The sequence below is a fragment of the Vidua chalybeata genome, chromosome 10 (assembly GCF_026979565.1).
Source record: "Vidua chalybeata isolate OUT-0048 chromosome 10, bVidCha1 merged haplotype, whole genome shotgun sequence".
NCBI lineage: Eukaryota > Metazoa > Chordata > Aves > Passeriformes > Viduidae > Vidua > Vidua chalybeata.
In genome coordinates this window covers 12,104,529-12,124,187 of record NC_071539.1, presented here as the reverse complement: position 1 = coordinate 12,124,187, position 19,659 = coordinate 12,104,529, and the positions used below count along the sequence as shown (strand labels likewise).

Below are 19,659 nucleotides of genomic sequence, written 5' to 3'. Positions count from 1 at the left end.
CATTTAATTTCTCTTGCTGAATAAAAAACTAGCAAGTGATTTATCATGGTCTATGAAAATTACTGCAAGGGAAGATGGATTACTGGACTAATTAAAAAATAGAACAGGATCCAAGAACTTTAAACTGACATTTAAAAAGAAAAAGGTTCCTTGGATATGGTAATTCATGAAGATGGTAAGCTTTTTCAGATAGCCATTAAGTTCTTGTGAGGGCATTCCCAGAATCTGAGTAAACTTTACCACTGTACATCCCATCTGTGCAAGGAAGCATTGCTGGAAGATTTCCCTAAACCACCTCAGGACCCAGAAACACATTCCAAACAGTCAAAAAACATCTCACGCTGCAACTCCGCAAGAACACAGAGGTATTTACACAGACAGTTCATATGGCAGTATCTTCCCTGACACAAGAACATCCCAGAGACCTCTCCAGTACCAAATCCCACTGAAAACAAAGAGCTCTAGCTGACTCAAAGGACCCTGGGTCAGTTTTAGAGATCCCCGTATTTTGATAGTTCAAATGATGAAATCTCTTGCATCTTTTTAAATACAACTGTCATCTTTTAAAATACAATTGTTAAGAATTACTAAGCTACATTAAGATACATGAAAATTCTCTAAAACTTTAGCCTTGGAACTACATCATAACTCAGTTTATGTTCAAAAATATACTCAGCAAAGAACCAGATTCATGTGGCTTTGATGGTGGAAGACCACACCAGTGTGTGTGAAATAACCAAGAACTTCATTGATGTATTCAGCCTCTGTGTTTGGTTTTTACACTTCTAAACATTTCCAAAATTTTAATTTGTCTCACAGTCTGATAACTTAGGATGAGTTTACTAGTAACCACTAAGAAAGAGTAATTCCTGAAATTTGAAAAGACATCATTTATATATTTTTTATGAAAAAGTGTCAGAATACCTCTTGGCCATTAGTATTTAAACCTTGGCTCATAAACGGTTGATTTTATAAAAAGTAGAAATAACTTAGCATATCTACACAATAGTAATGAACATGCTTTGGAAATGAAATATCCATTTGTGGAACAACAGTGTTTACATTTGGTGATTCTCCTCCCTAAACTTAAAAAGACACAGAAATTTCAGACTAGTCATTGCTCCTTACAATAAATGGCTGTATCCAGAATCTGAAGATAGCCTACAAAATACAGAAAAATACCGTGAACTTCTGCAAACCAGTTTGGAATAACATACTCTTCAGTACCACATGAATTTTAGGCAGTTCAAATAATTGTGTTTTCTGTCTCAAAACTCTTGTAATATTCAACAAATCCTTCTTATGCTGCTTGATGTAAGATATTTGTCTAAATGTATTACATAAATGGTACATTAATTTATATAATAAAGATAACAGTTGGTACAGTCACCGATGACCAGGTGCTGACCCAGCTCTTCTGAGTCAGACATTTTGATATCATTAACATATACTGATATCATTAATGTACACTTGTTCACAACTTAACAAACGAGAAAAAGAAGGTAGAAGTGACTTCTTAGTTAGGTGCAATAGCACCGTGTTCAAAACCCACATTTTATTATTCCTTCAGTTACATTTTTATTCAATAAATACCTAGTTTCCATGGAATACATCATGCTAAGTCTTAGATGAGCAGCACAGAGAAGTTGGAACTAAACCTACAGGAACATCACACTAAAAGAAATGAACGTTGGGCCACTGGATGCGATATTTTGCACCATTTACATTACACAGAAGTTTCAAACAGTGATCTCTAGGTAAATGCAAAAGTTTTTGCTTGTTTCTTTGTTTGGTTTGGTTTTTTTACAAAGTACAGACTTATTTCACTTGCTATACACAAAGGTGTCTGCCTTCAAAATTGTGCAAACTTACATTTCTGAAGTTATCTTCAGAGGATGGTCATGACAAAAGCCATTTTTTCATTTTTCGGTTCTCAAACGCTCATTTTCAGGAATTAATTTTAAACAGAAAATCTCCAAACATTCAGTTAGATCACCTTGAAATATTTAACCTTTCAACATAATTTTAAGCTCTATATTAGCTTTTTGTCCACATAGCTGAATATTTTATGTCCAAACATTTGGGGAACATCTTTCCAAACTTTGTATTGTTTCCTCTCAGAGCAAACCAAAACAGTATCTGTTGGAAAACATTCAGATTCCTCTCTTTTCATTTCTACACATCAAAATCAACTGCCTTTTCAAAAGAGAAAATAAATCCAGGTCAGTTTTTCAATGTACATAATCAGACAACTGCAACACAAACTGTTTCAGGCCGAACACCTTCTTCCACACAAGTATTCAGAAGAGTATCCAGACCATTTGTGGCAAAGTGTGGGCAGAGAAATGTGGTGGTGATTAACCACCAGGCACCTATGATAGAGAGCTTTTATCATGCTTAAATTTGTCAGAAGTAACATTTCTATGGCAAAACAGAAAGGCAGTTTTCAGTGTCTTACTAATTTTACTGAATGATAGACATCAAGTGGGTGTGGAAGGACCTTGTGCATAACATTCTTATAGAAATTATTTTAGTCTTACAGTAGCTATTAGTAAAAATTAAATTAATGAAATTTTTCCTTTTTTTTTTTTTTTTTGTTAGGAAGTTGGAAAAGTTGGAATTGTATATTCTTTTTACATTTCACATCTATTCAATCAGGTTTCTCTGTACCTATGGTGAAGGGAGGAGTTAACAAGGAAATCCGAGTCTGTGCAATCCCAGAAATGAAATGTAATCGGCTGACATTCAAGAGTAACAACATATATCAGGAAAGAACAGGTAAAAGGACCAGCTGCTGACATTATTTCCTGAGCCTAAACCTTTTAAGGTGTCACTGAATAGCAGTCTGTGCTTTCAGGTGAAAGAACTACAAGAATTGCTTGGCTGACATCTCTCAATAGTTTAGGAGTTTAACAAAATCCACCACTTCCTCTCAGGATGTCAATACAATGCTTTTAAATCTGTACCACAGTGATCAGCAAATGCTTCAACACAGAGCATAACAGATACAAATAGCATTACTCAGAAGGGCATTTTAATGTACATACAAATACTAAAATGTTATGTCAAACTCCCAGCATCATCTGCAGGCAAGAAGATGACAACAGATAAAATCATTTTATGAATCTGATCCAGCTCTACCATACAAGACACATACTAAAAATAACAAGCTTTTTTCCCCTTTCAGGAAAAAAGCCCCTTAAATGTACAACTTCAGCAAGCTCCCAGGTTATCTCATTAATATACAAATCAGATTCTTCTGTGCATGTAGCTTCAAAAATTAAATGAGCAGGTGGATCTTAACTGAACTTCTCAATCCCATGAGACATTATTTTTTTTCTCCTTCAACATTTCAGGATGCTCCCCAAAAGATAGGAAAGAGAATGGGACACAAAAGCCATTTCAATTCAGTCTTTGTGCAAGGTATCCTGGAGAAGGCTGCATTCTTGTGTAAAGTTGCTGTTGAAACAGAATGACAATTATTTTAAAATATGTACAAATGCATGACAGCACTTCATCTTACGGATTTGAGAATTAACAGAAATGAGATTTGGAAATTATCTGCATGCAAATATTTTTGCTAACAATATACAGTGTCTTTAAGAAAAACAAAAGAACCAAAATGCTTCCATAGAAAAGTGTTCCATTAATTTTGATTCCAGCTAGTTATGCTTTCTTCTCATAAAACAAATAAAAAATCTTGAACTGAGAGTAATCAAATAGCCTACAGTGATTCAAAGTACTTATATAACTGGTCAGTAATTGTATTTTTACTAAGTTTCATGTCTGCTTGTAGTGTAAAAGCAGCAAGTATAGTTCTGCAGATTAGAAGCAAGAAGCAGCAGCCAGAGAATGGAATAAAACAAACAGGAATTTTCACAAAGTCTGTATGAAAACATGCATTTAAATGAGATGGATAATTTTATATAGAGCAATGAGATAATTGTAGCAATCTCTTTATGATCAAAACATGATTACCTGCTTGAACAATCTACTTTTCTTGATGAAGGGCTTCTATGAAGGCTTCAAGCTTCTCCTGGATTTCCCGAACTTTTTCTGGTGGAAATAAAAAGACCCCTGTTCAAATACCTATTACTATTAAGTACCTGAGGACAGGTACCAAAAGAAAAAAAAAAACAAACCAACCCACACAAAGCCATGAACAAAACCGTGCAAACACAAACAAAAATTAATGTTGTCATCAATATTACCCTAAGAATTTTGTTTCTCAATTGCCGAGGTTTACAACATTTTTCTGCATCAGAAAAAAGGTCCTGTTCGAAGAACTCCTACAAATATATTTTATTATTATCCTGCTAATTTAATAATCCAAAAAATTTCCTGAAGGAATCCAATACTCAAAATGTAGTTCAAAAACCTGAATTTTCCATCAGATCATGCACAGCAGAACTACTGTACACTTGTGACACGCAGGGAGATGTTAGGTTTTAAATAATGCCCACTAGCCCCTTTCTTCTTTAACCAAATGTCCTCATTCTCCACAGCAAGTGTAACAAACACCACTAATCATTCTAAATAAAGTTGAAAGCTCATGCCCTTTCACCCAAGAGGATTTCAGGAAACCACACGTCAGTATTCAAGACACCTCCTCCAAAGGGCACACATGATGTTAAGAATGTTTAAAACTCGCATTTTATTTTCTTGCATTTCAGTAGTAACCAGATGGATGTGGGCAGAATATCATTTTATATAAAAACTAAATCTGGGAGTTTACTTCCCTATCAAAACAAGACTTGACCACAACTACAAATAGTTAGAATGAAAAGGCAAAATAGATTGCAAAAAATCCAGGGGTCTAGGCATTTTCCCACTCTTTTCTCAATTCCATACGACACTTGTCATCATATAACCTATTTGATTTATTAAATTGCTTATGAAGCAAGATTTAGAACGCAGTTGGAATCCAAAGCCTGTGAGATTTCCTGCTTCTCTCTCACCACATCCTCATTTGAAGCTCCTTCTGTGTGTGATTATAGGCATGAAAAAACACACACTTCAGGAATATGAAAGAATGGGGGAAAGCAATAGGACAGACAAAAATAAGTTAGATGAGCATAAACACAGACAAATATTTTTTCCAAGTTAAAAATACTATTGGATTAAAGCCATATGTTCCCTTGTCTGATATACAGGGTTTGAGCTTTTTAAAAAAATCTTTTATGTTTTCTTCTCTTTATCAATACCATATGTTATCAACTTTGCTGAGCTGAAGTAACAGCAAAACAAAAAGAAAAACAATCAGCTTTAAATGGGATATATAAGTGGAAAAAAATTACCTCCAAAGGGAACACTAATGTAGGTACGGGAACTGAAAGTTTGATCTAACAAAATGACAACCCCACAAACAAAACATTAACATAAAACATAAAATCCAAACATAAACATAAAATCAATTTCAGAGTAATAGTAATAATAATAACAACTCAACAAACCCCTGCAGTCCTGCTCTAACAGAAGTAGAGAATTTTAGTGAGCATTTGAAATAAGGTATGGAAAATCGCCTGCAGGACTGTGAAGAAACTCAAGCTTCTCTATCTTGCAACTCTTAGGTGATGAAGGGTAAGGCACTGACACTTTCAACACTTCAGCATGCCCTCCCCAGTGGTGCTTATCTACAAACAGAAGTACAGTGAAGCTGAATCACACTCAAGTCCTAGAGAAAACACCAAAGAAGCTTACTGAATTTCAGCTGATTTTTTTTTTTAAGGTACTTTGATATTAAATGAAGATTAGAGTCAGTGTGAGGGCAAAAGCTGTACTTTAGAAATTAAGAAACAGCAATAGCTGATTTTTACCAGGTTAAAAAAAAAATCTGATTCAGTTCAGCAGAATCTTTGAAAGCCATCAACGAAAAAAAAGTAGTCCAATGATCACTTCTCCTTACTGAGCACATTCAAAGTGTTTTCACTACTATCTTTTTAAATGAAAAAAAGAATATGCATTGCATGCTTGTATGTAAACCTCTAGTGCATAGAAAATATTATTTCTATGGCATTAATTTAGGCAACTACTTAGCTCAGCTCTTAATACTGTTGCTCTATGAATGTTTACAAAATCAGGCTTTGAAATAATGTTCTACTACTTTGGACAGAAATAACATTTTTTGACCACACCATGCTGCATGGTGCTTTGATCAGCCTGAAAGGTGCCCCTGACCGTGTCAGGGAAGTTGGAACAGATGATCTTTACTGTCTCTTCCAACCCAAAATAATCTAAAATGATTCTGGGTTTAGAAATTATTAATCCTGGATGCTGCTCTCCAAAATGAACAGCAGTTGCCCGTGATAACTGGGAATGAGCTCTCACCACTCAGAAGAGCTCTTTATGTTGTGGTTTTCTGTGGCACTTTTTTTCCCAATTGCAACATGTTTTCCCAAGTGTGTTCTTTGTATTGATCAAGCCATTAGACCCAGTGAAAGCAGGCAGATTTAGCAGTATTAAATGCAAGTATTTTCCTTTCTCAACCTCTTGCTAATGAAATATTCCAGCTCTGAAAATTAATAGCATCAGCAAAAACCTGTAATTATTATTTCACCCTTAAAAAAAGGTTTGTGCCAACAAATCTATTCTAATTTTCCGATTAAGGCATATTAAAATAACAGGATAGCAAATATGTATTCTACCAGAATATACTGAATCAGCTGTGTTTACTCAGAGAACACATATACTAAAATTGACTGCATACTATGAGCACTTTATTAGTTTTTATACTTGGACTGAATTGAAATGATTACTTAACTGTAATAATTATGAGGTCTTGAGGTAATTTAATACTTTGAAATAATATGCTGGCTATTCTTAAAAAAGAACAGCTACAATGAGTGCCAAATAGCTGCAATTATTCACACTATGCCCTGTATTTTTAGCCATGGTAAAGCCTTTTGCAGCAGCAGATCCCAGGCAACCTGTAACACTCTCCTGCAAGTCCATTCTGTAGCTCAGAGAAGCAGCCTGCTGAATTGGTTCACTTTTGAAATAGGCTGAGGGCAGAGTTATGCATTTACACAACACTCATCTTAATGAACTAGTAAATATAACTGCTTGGATAGAATTCTAATAGAGGAGTGCAAGTGCAGGGCCTGCAGTTCTGGGGTAACTGTCTACACAGTTTCATCAGCACCATGTGACTTTGTACGTGGAACAACTATTTATTCTCACAATTCAAGAATCAGATGTTACCCAGCTTTAGGGAAAGTGAAATGCACACGCTCTGTACCCACATTTGTAGGATTATGACTGACACTTAAATCAAGCTATCAGTAGTTTATACTTGTAAATTACAATCACTGTTTTGAGGGAAGTTTATCAGCATGCCAAACACAGAAAAGCATCTGGGTTTCAGGTAAGAATACTTACTGTAGAAGTAAATTTAAGGGTAGACTAAAAGTGACCTGTTGCTCTATGTCTTGTGATACTGTGTTTTTCCAAGGATAAGTAAACCACAGATTAAAAGCATTCAGCTTGCTAGCAAATTACTTCTGTAACTGGTTGAACTACCCAAGCTCTTTCATACAATGCTCCCATGTCACAAAAGGGACTTTTATTAAAGTGCTACACTTATTACCGTGTAAGTTTTAATACACATATTGCTTGCACTGGATTCTAGAAAGACAATGTGCTCTTTGCTAGCTCTAATGCAGACCTGAAGTTACAAATAAGCAATTCTTCCAGCACCTGTTAAACACTGATCAAAAATCAAATTAAATCAATGAAGAATAACTGTAACTAAACCCTTGTTTCCATCTTAGAACAGTAAAATTCACAGGCCTAGGAGCGATGAATGGTTTTTCTATTTCCCATTTACCCCATGTTTACCTAAAAGATAAGCTGGTTCATACATCAACTCATTATGCCTCTTGATCTGGTCATGAATATTCCCATAATCTTCCCTCCATATCCCATAAAACTTCACTGACAGAATGAGGAAATTCTTTATTCAGATGTCATGAGATCCTCATTCATGCTCAGTCTCTCCTTATCTCCATATGAAATGATATTGCTACCCTCTCATTTTCTTTTCATTAATCCTGTGATCCCAAATCTAAAAGGCTCAAAACCAGACTAATTGAACTGTAATGAGGATTTGGAATACACTGTGAACACAGAAAGATGCAGGTACAGATAGAGTTTGCTTTTCCTGCTATCATAACCTGGCCAGAAGGGAATCCCCCTGAAATATTCAGTCTTACAAGGAAGGTTTGCTTTCTGATTGCTGCCTGAGATACCCAAGCGTAACTAGCTAGCAATAAACAGTGAAAAAATGAGCTGAAGCAAGTTATCAAGCAAATCTCCTGACATAAGGCCAAATAATCCCAAATAATAAACACAAATTACAAAAGCAAAGTATATTACTGATTTATTTCAAACATACTCCTAGAGGCAAGAAAAGGTTTTCTTGTATTTTCCAGCTGTGTTAATTGGCTTATTACTAAAAGATCTGGCATCTGTCCACAAAACCTGTCTTGCTGATGGTTCTCAAGATAAATTTATTTTGAGACATTCAAATACATATTTACCTGTAACAAACCAGTAATTTTAGCACAGAATTTAAAAGATGTTCATGTCTGTCAGTGCCAGAGAACACGAGTACTTTGGGCAAATCAAAAAGCTTTCCCCTCCCAATTACAAATGTGCAGATATGATATCAAATTTCAATTGCAGCAACAAAACAAATTCTGAAATCTTTCTGGACACAAATCCATCTTTATTTTGTACTTTGATGAAATCTACAGTATGAAATGACCACAAAAATGTGTTAATATCTTATTATAAATCCTCCTATTCTATATTAAAGTGACTTCTATCTCCAACTCATGTTTACATGGCTTTGATATTTGAAAGCTCATGGTTGTTGCTCCTTTTGCTCTGGATTGTGTTTAGACTTGAGTTTTCCCCTGCCCTTTTTTTTTTTTTTTTTTTTCAATCTTCCTTCCTTTCTTAATCCCTTCCTTGCCTATAAACATTCTCACTTCTTGCTGTGCTACTTCTATGTTATGGTTAGTTAACCACAGAGGCAGAAATTCAGAATTTACTGCTGTGAATGCATCATCTTTCCTCTAGTAAAAAGGAAAGCCCTGTCAGTCAGAATTCATCACAATGCCCAGAAACACACCATTAAAACTAGAGATGTCAATCCAAAGTTTTCTATTGAAAGCTGATTTTCACCTTAGGGCTATCTAAGACACAAACTCCATAGTTGTATAAACCCCTATGAACAGTCAGGTGGAGAAAGCGGGGGGGTTGGGGAATCATCTCTTTGGAGTTCAGCCTTTTGTGCCACATTCCTTGATTTTCTAAGGGCCATGCGAAAGCTTTAGTTCTTGTTAAAATGGTATGAGATAGCATACTCCCAGGCACTCCAAATAATGCCTCAGAAGGAAGACTTCCCAGCCACAGTTACCTGCAGCAACACGCTTACTCATGCTTCATGCAAGCACTGCCAGAATTCCCTGATCACTGCAAGGTCATGTCCTGCTGAATTTTAGAAAATCCTTTGAAACTACCTATCACATTTTTTGCCAGTTTCCTCTTGTTCACATACCATATTTTCCTCTGGATAAGACTGAGAGGAAAGCTAAACTTTTAAGGGGGGGAGAAGGAAAAAAAAGGCAAAACCACCCAGGCTGCCCTTAAAGAGACAGAACATCATTTGTCAGCCGCAAAGACAGATTTATAAGTAGAGGGCCCCCTCTATTCCTTTAAGGCTGCAAAACAGATGGGAAGTGAATGGACAGTCAAAGGGTCAAGAAAACACATGGGAGGTGCTGCTTGTATGCTGTATGTATGTTCCCAGCAAAAGAAAGAGGTCAAGATTGTAACTGCATGGCTGGGTGCTGGAAAGGTCTTTTCTTTAAGCTGTTACAAAGACAAACGCTGTTCTTCATCCTGCTGTCAAACCGCTATAAATACTGTTTGTCAAGAGAGTTACAGCAGCTAAAGTTTTTTTTCAAAAAAAGGCTGAGCAGGAGGATGAATCATGTGAATGATTCTTAAACAATTAGCTCATTAGTGTAATAAAAGCACTGCAGAATCCTGAAAAGTTTAAATGGAATTTATAATAGTTCATATAGTAAATCCACGAATCATTAAGAATATACAGCCTTTAAAATGCAAGCTTGCAGAATGTAGCTGGCATGGTCATTAGTTACCAGTAGTTAGCCTGAATGAAGATGCCACTGATGCTACATTGTAGTAGCTGTCCTTTAATGTTATGTTTTTTATATGTGTTGCAATCTATCAGGACATTTGAATTTGCATCCAGTTTGATCTCATTTTTCATGGCCATAACAGGAGAAAACGTCAAGAAGCCTGTTTCCTACAAAGATACAGTTTTGTTTTCCCTGTTGTAGGTAAATCCACCTCTTAAACAGGGACAGCTGACCTCCAAATTGTATATTTAGCCTGATGTAGAAACATAATTAAATCAAGAAAAAAAAAATCTTAGACAGAAAAAACCCCAAGTTACAGCCGCCATCACTGAAGTTACTTTGTTGTAAGTATTACTATCATATGAATTATTAATCCCTTCATAGCACACCTGAGCAAAGCTGTCAGCTGCCTGTATGAAACAGTATTACCTTTATTTCACACTAAAGATAACCAGGCAGCAGCAGAAGCAGCCTGTCTGAAAACACTTCAGCTATTTTTGCAAGCTACTGAGCACTACAACAGTATTTTAGCATTACTAACAATGATCTTCAGCCCCAGAAATGGAACTGTGTATTGTGCTATTGCAACAGTAGGTTACTAATCCATGTCTTGATCTATAGCTGTTCCAGATTCACTGGTGAGAGCTCTCAGTTTAACAAAACAGTTTTGGCCACGTGTTTGCCCCCTCTTTGGTGGAATAGAACAGAAGCTGGCTGAGCTTCTTGGAGCAATCCCTGGGGCTCCTCAGGCTGGTAAGCATGAAATCCTGTCTCTGACAGAGCATTTCAGAACCAAGCTATGGGGCTAAAGCAAAACTGACAATTATGTAGACTACTGACTTTATACAACAGACATTTCCATGAGCTATTCATACTCATGGAAATCTTGCTTGTATACATAAGGAAACAATATTACTAAACTGTGATGTGAGGTCACAAACTATTTCTACACTGTCATTGAGGTTAGCCTAATGTACCAGTGATCATTACCCTGTATTAAGCTGCAAGTTTATGAGAGTCACAAGGTCTGCAATATCAAGGTAGGACTTGGGCATCTTTCAGTCCTCTGTCTCCACATCTCAGATGTTTTAATTAAAACTGCTCTAAGAACTCAGTCTTTCAACAGAACTTAGCTGTGTTCCTTACTGGGCAGCTGGAAAGAACACAGTAGCAGAATGACAAGGCAACCTTATAAAACTATCTCATACTTTCTATCAGACTTACAGATACAGGAAGATTGAACTTCCAAATCAAAACTGTTAAACTAGAATGAATCAGAATGTGGTGATGCTCATTATTTTGTGTGCAAATAGTGAAAAGCATAGAGGCAAATCAGAAATACTACCTAACGATTCATCCAGTGATGTAACAAATATAAACTTTTCCTTATGCAGAAAGGATATATACAGTGATAAAGATAAACTACTTACATAAAGGCTACTGTAACCTTAAGGCTATAAAACTGTATAGACTTTAACACAGAAAATAACTGATACATTTTTGGGCATTTCTCCACCCAAAAGAAAGCATACTCAGTTCAATAATGAAGTAATATGCCATCAGGACTATTTAAGTTAAAGTGTTTCTAGAATATGACAGAACATGAAATGGTGATTAGATGACTTTTTAGATCACAACAATAATGTTTAATAGTCAGAAATTTAAGTCACCATATCCAAATGGTTCTATTATTTTTTCTTTGCTATCATTCCTATGGGCAAAATGGAGTCTACTACAATTGACAATGTGCAACATACATGACACTGACCTCTCCAGCTTTTGGAAATGGGAATGTTACATTCCAGAGCTCCATACTACTTTAGAACAAAAGCATATATTGGTCCGTTTACAAGCCTGTAATTTATACCAATACTAAATCTTTCCATGATAAGTAAATCTCTCTATGATAAGCACTTAAATTTTGATTAATAAGTACCCTCACAAGGAACCAGTACTAAAGAGAAAATAGCATCCAATTAGATGTTTTGATCCTTGCATCATTCAGAAAATTTTAGGAAAAAAAATAAATTCAGCAGACAACACCACAATGACCCTCAAGTACAAGAGACATGGGTCTAGAGAAAGATTAATAGGCATTAAATATGTCATTATTCATGTAGCAGTTTATCACTATTTTTCAATGTCAACTTTAAGTGACAGGCTTCTTTTAGTCAGTGACAAATGTGGTGAACTTTGTAAGGATCCGTTTTAGGACCTGGACATCAGTGCCTAACTCTTCATCAATAACTAAGAAATCACAGCAGACAGGCTTTGGTCATCTGGGATTCTTAAGTTAAGTAAACCATCACTCCATCACAGGATATCTGCAAGTGATGTATGTTCTCCCTTGAGGATTACTTCCCTCTGTGAGAAGATGCAGCTTTCTAAAGCACTTTCTGCCATGACACAAAGCAGGAACTACCTTATCTGCACTTTGACACACAGACCATCCTACACATTCTTCTGGTTTTAATTCATTAGTTTCATGCTGCTGCCTCAAAACTCAAGAGAAAAAAAAAGAAGAACTTGAACATTTAATCAATGTCTTTCACATCAAAGTACACTTGCTTGGGTTGGTTTCTTTAATTATCTACAGGGAATTAAAAACATGATAGTCATGCAAAAATCATTAATTTGCATTCTAACAGGAAGTTTGCAAGTCTACTGTGAGATATTGCTTGGGTTCAAAATTAGGGGAAATCAAAGATACGACCATACAGACTGATTCCAAGCACACTGTCCCCCAAGGTCCTGCGTCATGGAGCACCAGGACCTCTACAGAGCTCAAAGGGAGCACAGGAGTCGTGCTGCCACCAGCACACTGGTGACACCAGCACAAGTTTGAGCTCGTTAAGAAACAGACAGCCCACACTTTGTGACTGATTGAGATCTGGGCCTAAACGAATGTGCTCTAAATGACAAGCAGCCCCTGATAAGACACAGGCCATACTAATGTCCTCAGGGAAGCTGCTGGCAGGGGACTGTGAAGACAGCAGCTACTCTGCACATGCTTAGCAGAACTTGGAGATCTGTTTGGTGATTCCCAGAGGGAAATGGCTGCTGTGCGTCTCTCTGGGTAGAAGGTCACACCATCTTCCTGGTGTAATGTTCTGCCAGCCCAGGATGAGATGAGTGAGTGTTCCTTGCTGCTATGACCAGGTGAAAAGAGAACGAGATCAAAGCAAGACTGCTGACACCTCTGGAATTGTCTTACAACTACAAAAACCATATTTTTACTTAAGTAGCTTCTAAAACTCCAATATTTAGGCATTGTGGAAGAAATAAGAACACAAAATAACCCTAATTAATCAGATTCTAATAAAATTACTCCTCCATGTGCATTTCCTAAGTTGCTTTTCTCTTTCCTATATCTGTCTTTGGGCAGCAGGGGTGACATTTGGGCACTACCTTCAAATGTCTTGAAAATTATACCCTTTTTCTGTATCATCTAAACACTGAAAACCACACTGGTTCTGACTTAAGAACTACTAACCACTGTCTTTTGAGCTGTTCTGTCTGCCTCTAGTTTCTACAGGAAAATTACCTATGATCTGCTTATTTGAGAGATCTTTCCCCCTACAGCTGAGCTTTGCCCCTATGAAACACTGTGACCTTTTTAAAAAAAAAGTTAAAGCTTATAATAGAAGAGCAAATGGAAGTAAAGGCTTTAGAAAGCCAAATCAAAGCCTGATTTTAAGGAGCACATGTAATCAACAATGTCATGAAAGATAGAGGTCAAATCAAAACACGATTGGCAGTCATCTGAAGGAACTGAAATTTAATTAGGCTACAGTAATGACCACAGTATAGGATTACATTCACGCAACATTTTTGTTCTACAGCTAACAGCAATGAAAGAAAAAATGTAACCACAGAGCAAGTAATTATATGCAAAGTACTCTTCACAGACTTTATCCCCAACTTTGAATAAATGCATAGCAAAAAAGGGGACTCACTTGGATTAAAACCAGTTTGTTACACAGAACAGACACAACAGAACCCACTCAGCTTAGCCAAATCACAGGAACTTCAGGTCCTGAGTCAGCAACTTGCATATGGAAGTGCCAACCTTAGCTTTCTAACGCCATTAAAATGGCCAGTTTATTATATGACTATATGATATTAAATCATTCATGCTCCAAGCTGGCAAATGGCTTACATTCAACAAAAGAAAAAGTAAATAAAAAATTTAATGCTGTGACTGCAAAGCAATGACTTTAGATATAAAACTTGAAAGTATTTCACTGTAACTCTGGTTTGCTTAGTTTTCATATGTTTTAGTCTTTACAAGAAAATAATTAAGTTCTGCAAACTATTACATTTCATAGCTTACAAACGTATGACAGAATTGAAACAAATGGCCCTAAGCTGTATTTTCTTCATGTGAGGGCTTACTCCTCAAATGTTTCAAAAAGCTTTTGTGAAGAACAAAGTCTCAGCTAGCCCATGACACCTGTACAGGTGTCAACATTACTGATAAATGAACTTGGAGGCTGATCCATTCACATTCATTCCTAGCAATTTCAGAATCAAGTTTCCACAGGCATTCCCACCTCCTGCCAATGACTCTCCTGTGCACATGGTTTTACTTATAATTTGGTGAAGAACTGGGTTTTCTTTTCCAGCTTGTGAGGACACAGGATACTGGATGAATAGAATGCTGACCTAGGAAAGATGCTTTGTATGTACTATGTATTGTTTATCCTGTGGCTTTGCAACATACAGTTTTGCTGTCCAAAAGGATTAAAAGGAGAAGAAATAAATGAAGATAGGACATATGTATTTCTTTTGAGTCAGTGAGATTTCAACTCTAATGAAGTGAATGGCAAAGCTCCTGCTGCCTGCCTGAAGCTTGGATTCACCTGAAGCATTCAACATCTATGTGCACCACCTAGCATGCTTCAGGTGCTACTGCAATAGGCAGAGATGGCACTTAGCATTAGGATAAGACACTGGAAGATCCACTTCCTTTCTGAAATGATTAAAGGATTCAATTCCTAACAATCTTTTCTTAATAAAGCTTACTAAACTAGTACTTTCCATGCAGTTGCTGACCAGAAACGTGCAGCTGAGAAAAAGAAATGAATGTCCTTTATAATCTTCGTAAATTACATGTCATTCAAACAAACCAGAAAACGCCGAGGGGGAGCGCAGAACAAGAGGGACATGGACAGGCAAGCGCATCTTCCTGCGGGCGGCAGGGGGGGAGTCCCGGAGGGAGCCCCGTGCCCCCTCCGCGGCCGCGGAGCGCCACCGCGCGCTCGGCACCGGCACCGCCGGAGCTCGCCCCAGCTGCTCCAGCCCCGCGGAGAAACAGCACGTCCAGCACACAGAGAGCCTGCAATCAGTGAGGTACTTCTCCGAAGTGTTTTACTGGGAGCTCAACATTTCCAAAAGTTACCATGTTATAAATAGTCTACAGAAAGGTATGATTTATCACATGCTATCAGGTATTTCTGCTGAAATTATCAGTCTGTCATTTGTGTTAAAAATAAAACAGCAGAAAATACATTATTCATGTTGAAATGGAAGTCTTTCACCTATGTATTATTCTCCTTTAAAAAAAGGTATTGCCCAATACTGAAGAACGTAATTAAAAATATACAGTTCTAGGGAAGGTGTGACTTCAAATAACTGTCTTTTATAAATAACAACCAAGCTGGCATTTTAAAATACACGTAACATTTAAAACCTTCAGTAACTTCAGAGGCAGCCTGCATGAATGTTCAGTATCATTCACTTTGAAAAGGTAAACACAATTACTGGAGAAAACAGTACGAACTTGCAAATACTGCAAATGTTCACTGATTAAGGATATATATTGACTCATCCATTTTCAAAGGTACTGTAGAAATAAAGGGTAATTAATGCCTAAAAAAAAAGAGCAAGTGGAAAGATGTAGAGGTGCACACATTTGTGTGTAACAGCTGCAGGAATTTGAAGGGACTGACTTGCCACCATTAGATCTTCCCTCCAGCCCAAAGGAGTGCCTTAAAGCCTGCAATGCAAACTGGGCAGTCTTGCCTAGAGGCTTTCCTGTGAAATTCTTCTTTTAAAATATTAATGTTCACCATTGTACTTTTAGCTCCCTCTATCCCATTTTACTTCTTATGAAACGCAGCATATTTAAGATACTGATATAGCTAATCAAATACTGTAGTTGTGTGAAATATAAATTTCAAATCAAAGTATTGTGTCCGTCAGCAGTGAGCACAATCAAGATGCAGGTGCCAACTGGAAAGTAAATGTAATTCCTCCTATTTCTGGTGAAGCTATCCAAGTCAGGGCTGTGTTCCCCAAATGGCAGACAACTTTGGTGAAGAACTTCAATAAAGATAATGCCCCAAAGCTGTGAGGGAGCTGTGAACAACTGCATTAAAACAGGTTCCTATCAACTGCTGAATAAGCCTACAGTATCCAGTTAGACATGTAAGAGACTAATAGCAAATTACTATTGTTTCTGAATCCTCATAATGAAAAACTAATAAGCACATCTCAACTGCACCTACAGTTTTAAAACATGACAAGAAAAGGAAAGTATCATGGCAGTTACTTTTCACCCAAGAACTTGGGAGTTGTAGCAGATAGACCACTGCAGCATCAGCTCACTGTTCAGTAATAGGCAAAAGAGGAAGCAGACTAAAAGGAATTACTGTAAAAAGACCAGAGTAAAATCCAGAAAGCATCATAACACAGGTATATAAATCCATAATGTAGATACATTTCAAATATTTTGTGCAAGGTCTGCTCTTTCACCTCAAAAAGGGTTTAGTGGAACTAAGAAAGAGGAGAAGAGTGGCAAGGCTGATTGAAAACAGGAAACAATGTCCATGCAAAGAGCAGATACACCATGAGAACTTTTCAAATCAGAAAAAAGAACATCAAGTGCAGATAGCATACATGTCTGTGAAGTCATGAATGGCAAAAAATGAAAAGGAAAAAGATTACTGAATGTTTTTCACAGTGCAAGAACTAAGGAGAACCAAATGAAACTGGCAGGTGGCTCAGAAACAAACAAAAGGAAGTACTTTTTCTCACAATGTGTAGTTGAACCCTGGAACTAATTGCCACAGGATGTTGCAGATGCCAAAGTTTACATGAGTTCAAAAAGCAATTAGAGAAATTCACAGGAGGAAAAAAAAAACCTCCATGAATGCCTATTAATCACACAGATATTACCTCAGGATTAGGAAATCTTGGAACCACAGATTGTGGGCTGCTGTGAGAGCACAACAGGCAAGTACTACTGTATGGTTATGCTGTTCCCACGCCTGCTCACTGCCAGGGTCAGGACTCTGGGATACATCAACCACAGGTGTATCTTTCAGTACAAGCATTCTTATAGAGTGATTGCATTTTAGGACATTTTTGAAGTAAATTTTCCCAGTTCAACTATTCATATTGTCCTCTGCCCCTTTTTGCACCTTATGATCCTTTCTTCCCAAAGGACTCTAATCCTAGGGCTTCTTTATTTCCATAAACTTAGTAACCATTCACTGGTACAAGTATCATGACAATACTTACATTAAGGAACACATATACATTACATTTAAAGTATGTTTTTGAAGAAAAAGCAACCTTCAGTACATTAAAAAATTAATAATTTGTTTCAAAGATCTGTTTACACTCTTTGAAATACTTTGAATAAAACTTGAGATATGAACAGTGAGAAGCAGAAAGACTCAGGGCATAAATTTCATGTAAGGAATATTCTTGTAAAGGATTAAAGTACCATTCATGGCTGTAGAACACAAACAAAAAAACCTGCTCAAGTAAATTTTGAGTCCTATGTGAGTTCTCATCATCAGACTCAGTCACCCACGTTAGTAATAGCCATTAACCAGTATCCTGAATAAACAATAAAACACTTTCAGTGCTTCCGCGCTGAAAGGCTGATGTAACAGAAGTGAGACTGTTCCCATATAATCAGCATCAAGAGGAGCCATCCCAGCCTCAGGTATATAAATAATTTACATTTGCAAGTAGAGTTTCTAATCAGGAAGTGAATCCAAGCCCCATATTTATAAATTTAGACTGGAAATTAGAAGTCTATTTGTAACCACCAGAAGAATGACATCCTGGAACATATTTTCAGTGTCAATAAGTGAGCCCCAACAAATAACTGATTTGAAGACAGAGCTCAAGATGTTTGAATCAGCTGGGTTATATAAACACAGCTGCATGGAATAGAGAGACTGGACTTCGTGATTCAGGAGATCACTTCCCTTCCTAATTAAAATACCAATACTTTATGAACATGTGTCTCAAGAGTCAGGATTTTTTCCTTTAGGAGAGTTCTGAACTTTACTAAGTGCTACAAGAAGGAAATTACAGCCATCTGAGAGTTCAATGCCCTATGCTATCAAAATCTGTCTCAGGGATATAAAAAAAATGTCTGCACCATAGAAAAGCATTCTATTCACCAAGGGAAAGGCAAACAAACCCCCTTTTTCAGTCATATTCCCATAAAAATCACTTAGCAATAAAAGCATGCAGAAAGAACACAGCTGATCTGAGTACAGAGCTAAGCAGTGGTATTTTTAAAATCTTCCCACAGGTACAATAAAGCAGAACATGTCATCATACATTGTTTTGTACTGAGTAACAATTATTTCTTTAGAATAATGCAGGGGGGATCTCTGACCTCCTGAATTTAAAGAAATACAGTGCAGTGACATGTTTTTGCTACACAGTAATTTATGAAATGCAAACTACACACTTCCAAGCATTTATACCAGAGCACTGACACCTCAGGTTATGAACACACACAGGCTGCTCCTACAGGTCTAGTCTTAGTTTACAAAATAGTGACCTCAGCTGCCACTGCTTTGAAATGGGAGCCTATTACTGAGGCTGGGGAAAAGCTAAGTTGACAATACAAAAATTCTAAGTTGATTTCAGTGCAAAATAAAGACACGTTAATTTAAACATCATGGGCGTGTTAGGGTTTTTAAATTTTGTTTTAAAACATGGAATACTTGAGGATAAATCAAAACCACCAAGGTTCACTCCATACCAGCGTTTGCACAGGAAAAAAGCCCAAAAAATCAGCATCCAGCATCAAAGCAATAAAGCAAGCAGCATTGCTTGAAAAAGAGAACTTCCTCAATAAAAGTCTATATCCTACTATGCAGCTACCACTCATTTTACCTCAACATAGATAGAGAGGAGGAGAACCTCTTATGCTGTAAAACATGTTCTACCTACTCTAAAAGTTTACATAAAGGTTCATACAGGATTTCAAAAGCAACACAGGATGTTTGGAAAAAATTATGTATCTATATGAAAATTATACAGTCATAGCACCTGCTTCAGAGATCAGTCAAGAAAACCCAGGCAATTTGCCCTAGATCACCAAAACTCCTATTCACAATTCCAAAATATTACATTTTCTAAAGGAAAACAAACACAATTCACTGGGATTTCAGTAACAATACTTCCAATAAGACAGTATTTTCAGTGTAGCCAAACCAGCACTATTAAAAGTAAA

The 19,659-nt window shown here is 36.8% G+C and overlaps 1 protein-coding gene across 5 annotated transcripts in view; it reads right to left on the bottom strand.

Moving 5' to 3' along the window:
• Window positions 1–1,509: 1,509 nt before the first annotated feature.
• The window catches only part of OPA1 (OPA1 mitochondrial dynamin like GTPase), a 48,379-nt gene continuing 30,229 nt past the window's right edge, over window positions 1,510–19,659 (bottom strand). For all 5 annotated transcript variants that reach the window (XM_053951571.1, XM_053951573.1, XM_053951572.1 and 2 more), the window contains 2 exons: window positions 3,979–4,056; window positions 1,510–3,459 (listed from right to left, as the gene is read on the bottom strand). In XM_053951571.1, the coding sequence (XP_053807546.1) occupies window positions 3,992–4,056 (65 nt within the window). In that variant the 3' untranslated portion in view covers window positions 1,510–3,459; window positions 3,979–3,991. The remainder of the gene's footprint in view (window positions 3,460–3,978; window positions 4,057–19,659) is intronic.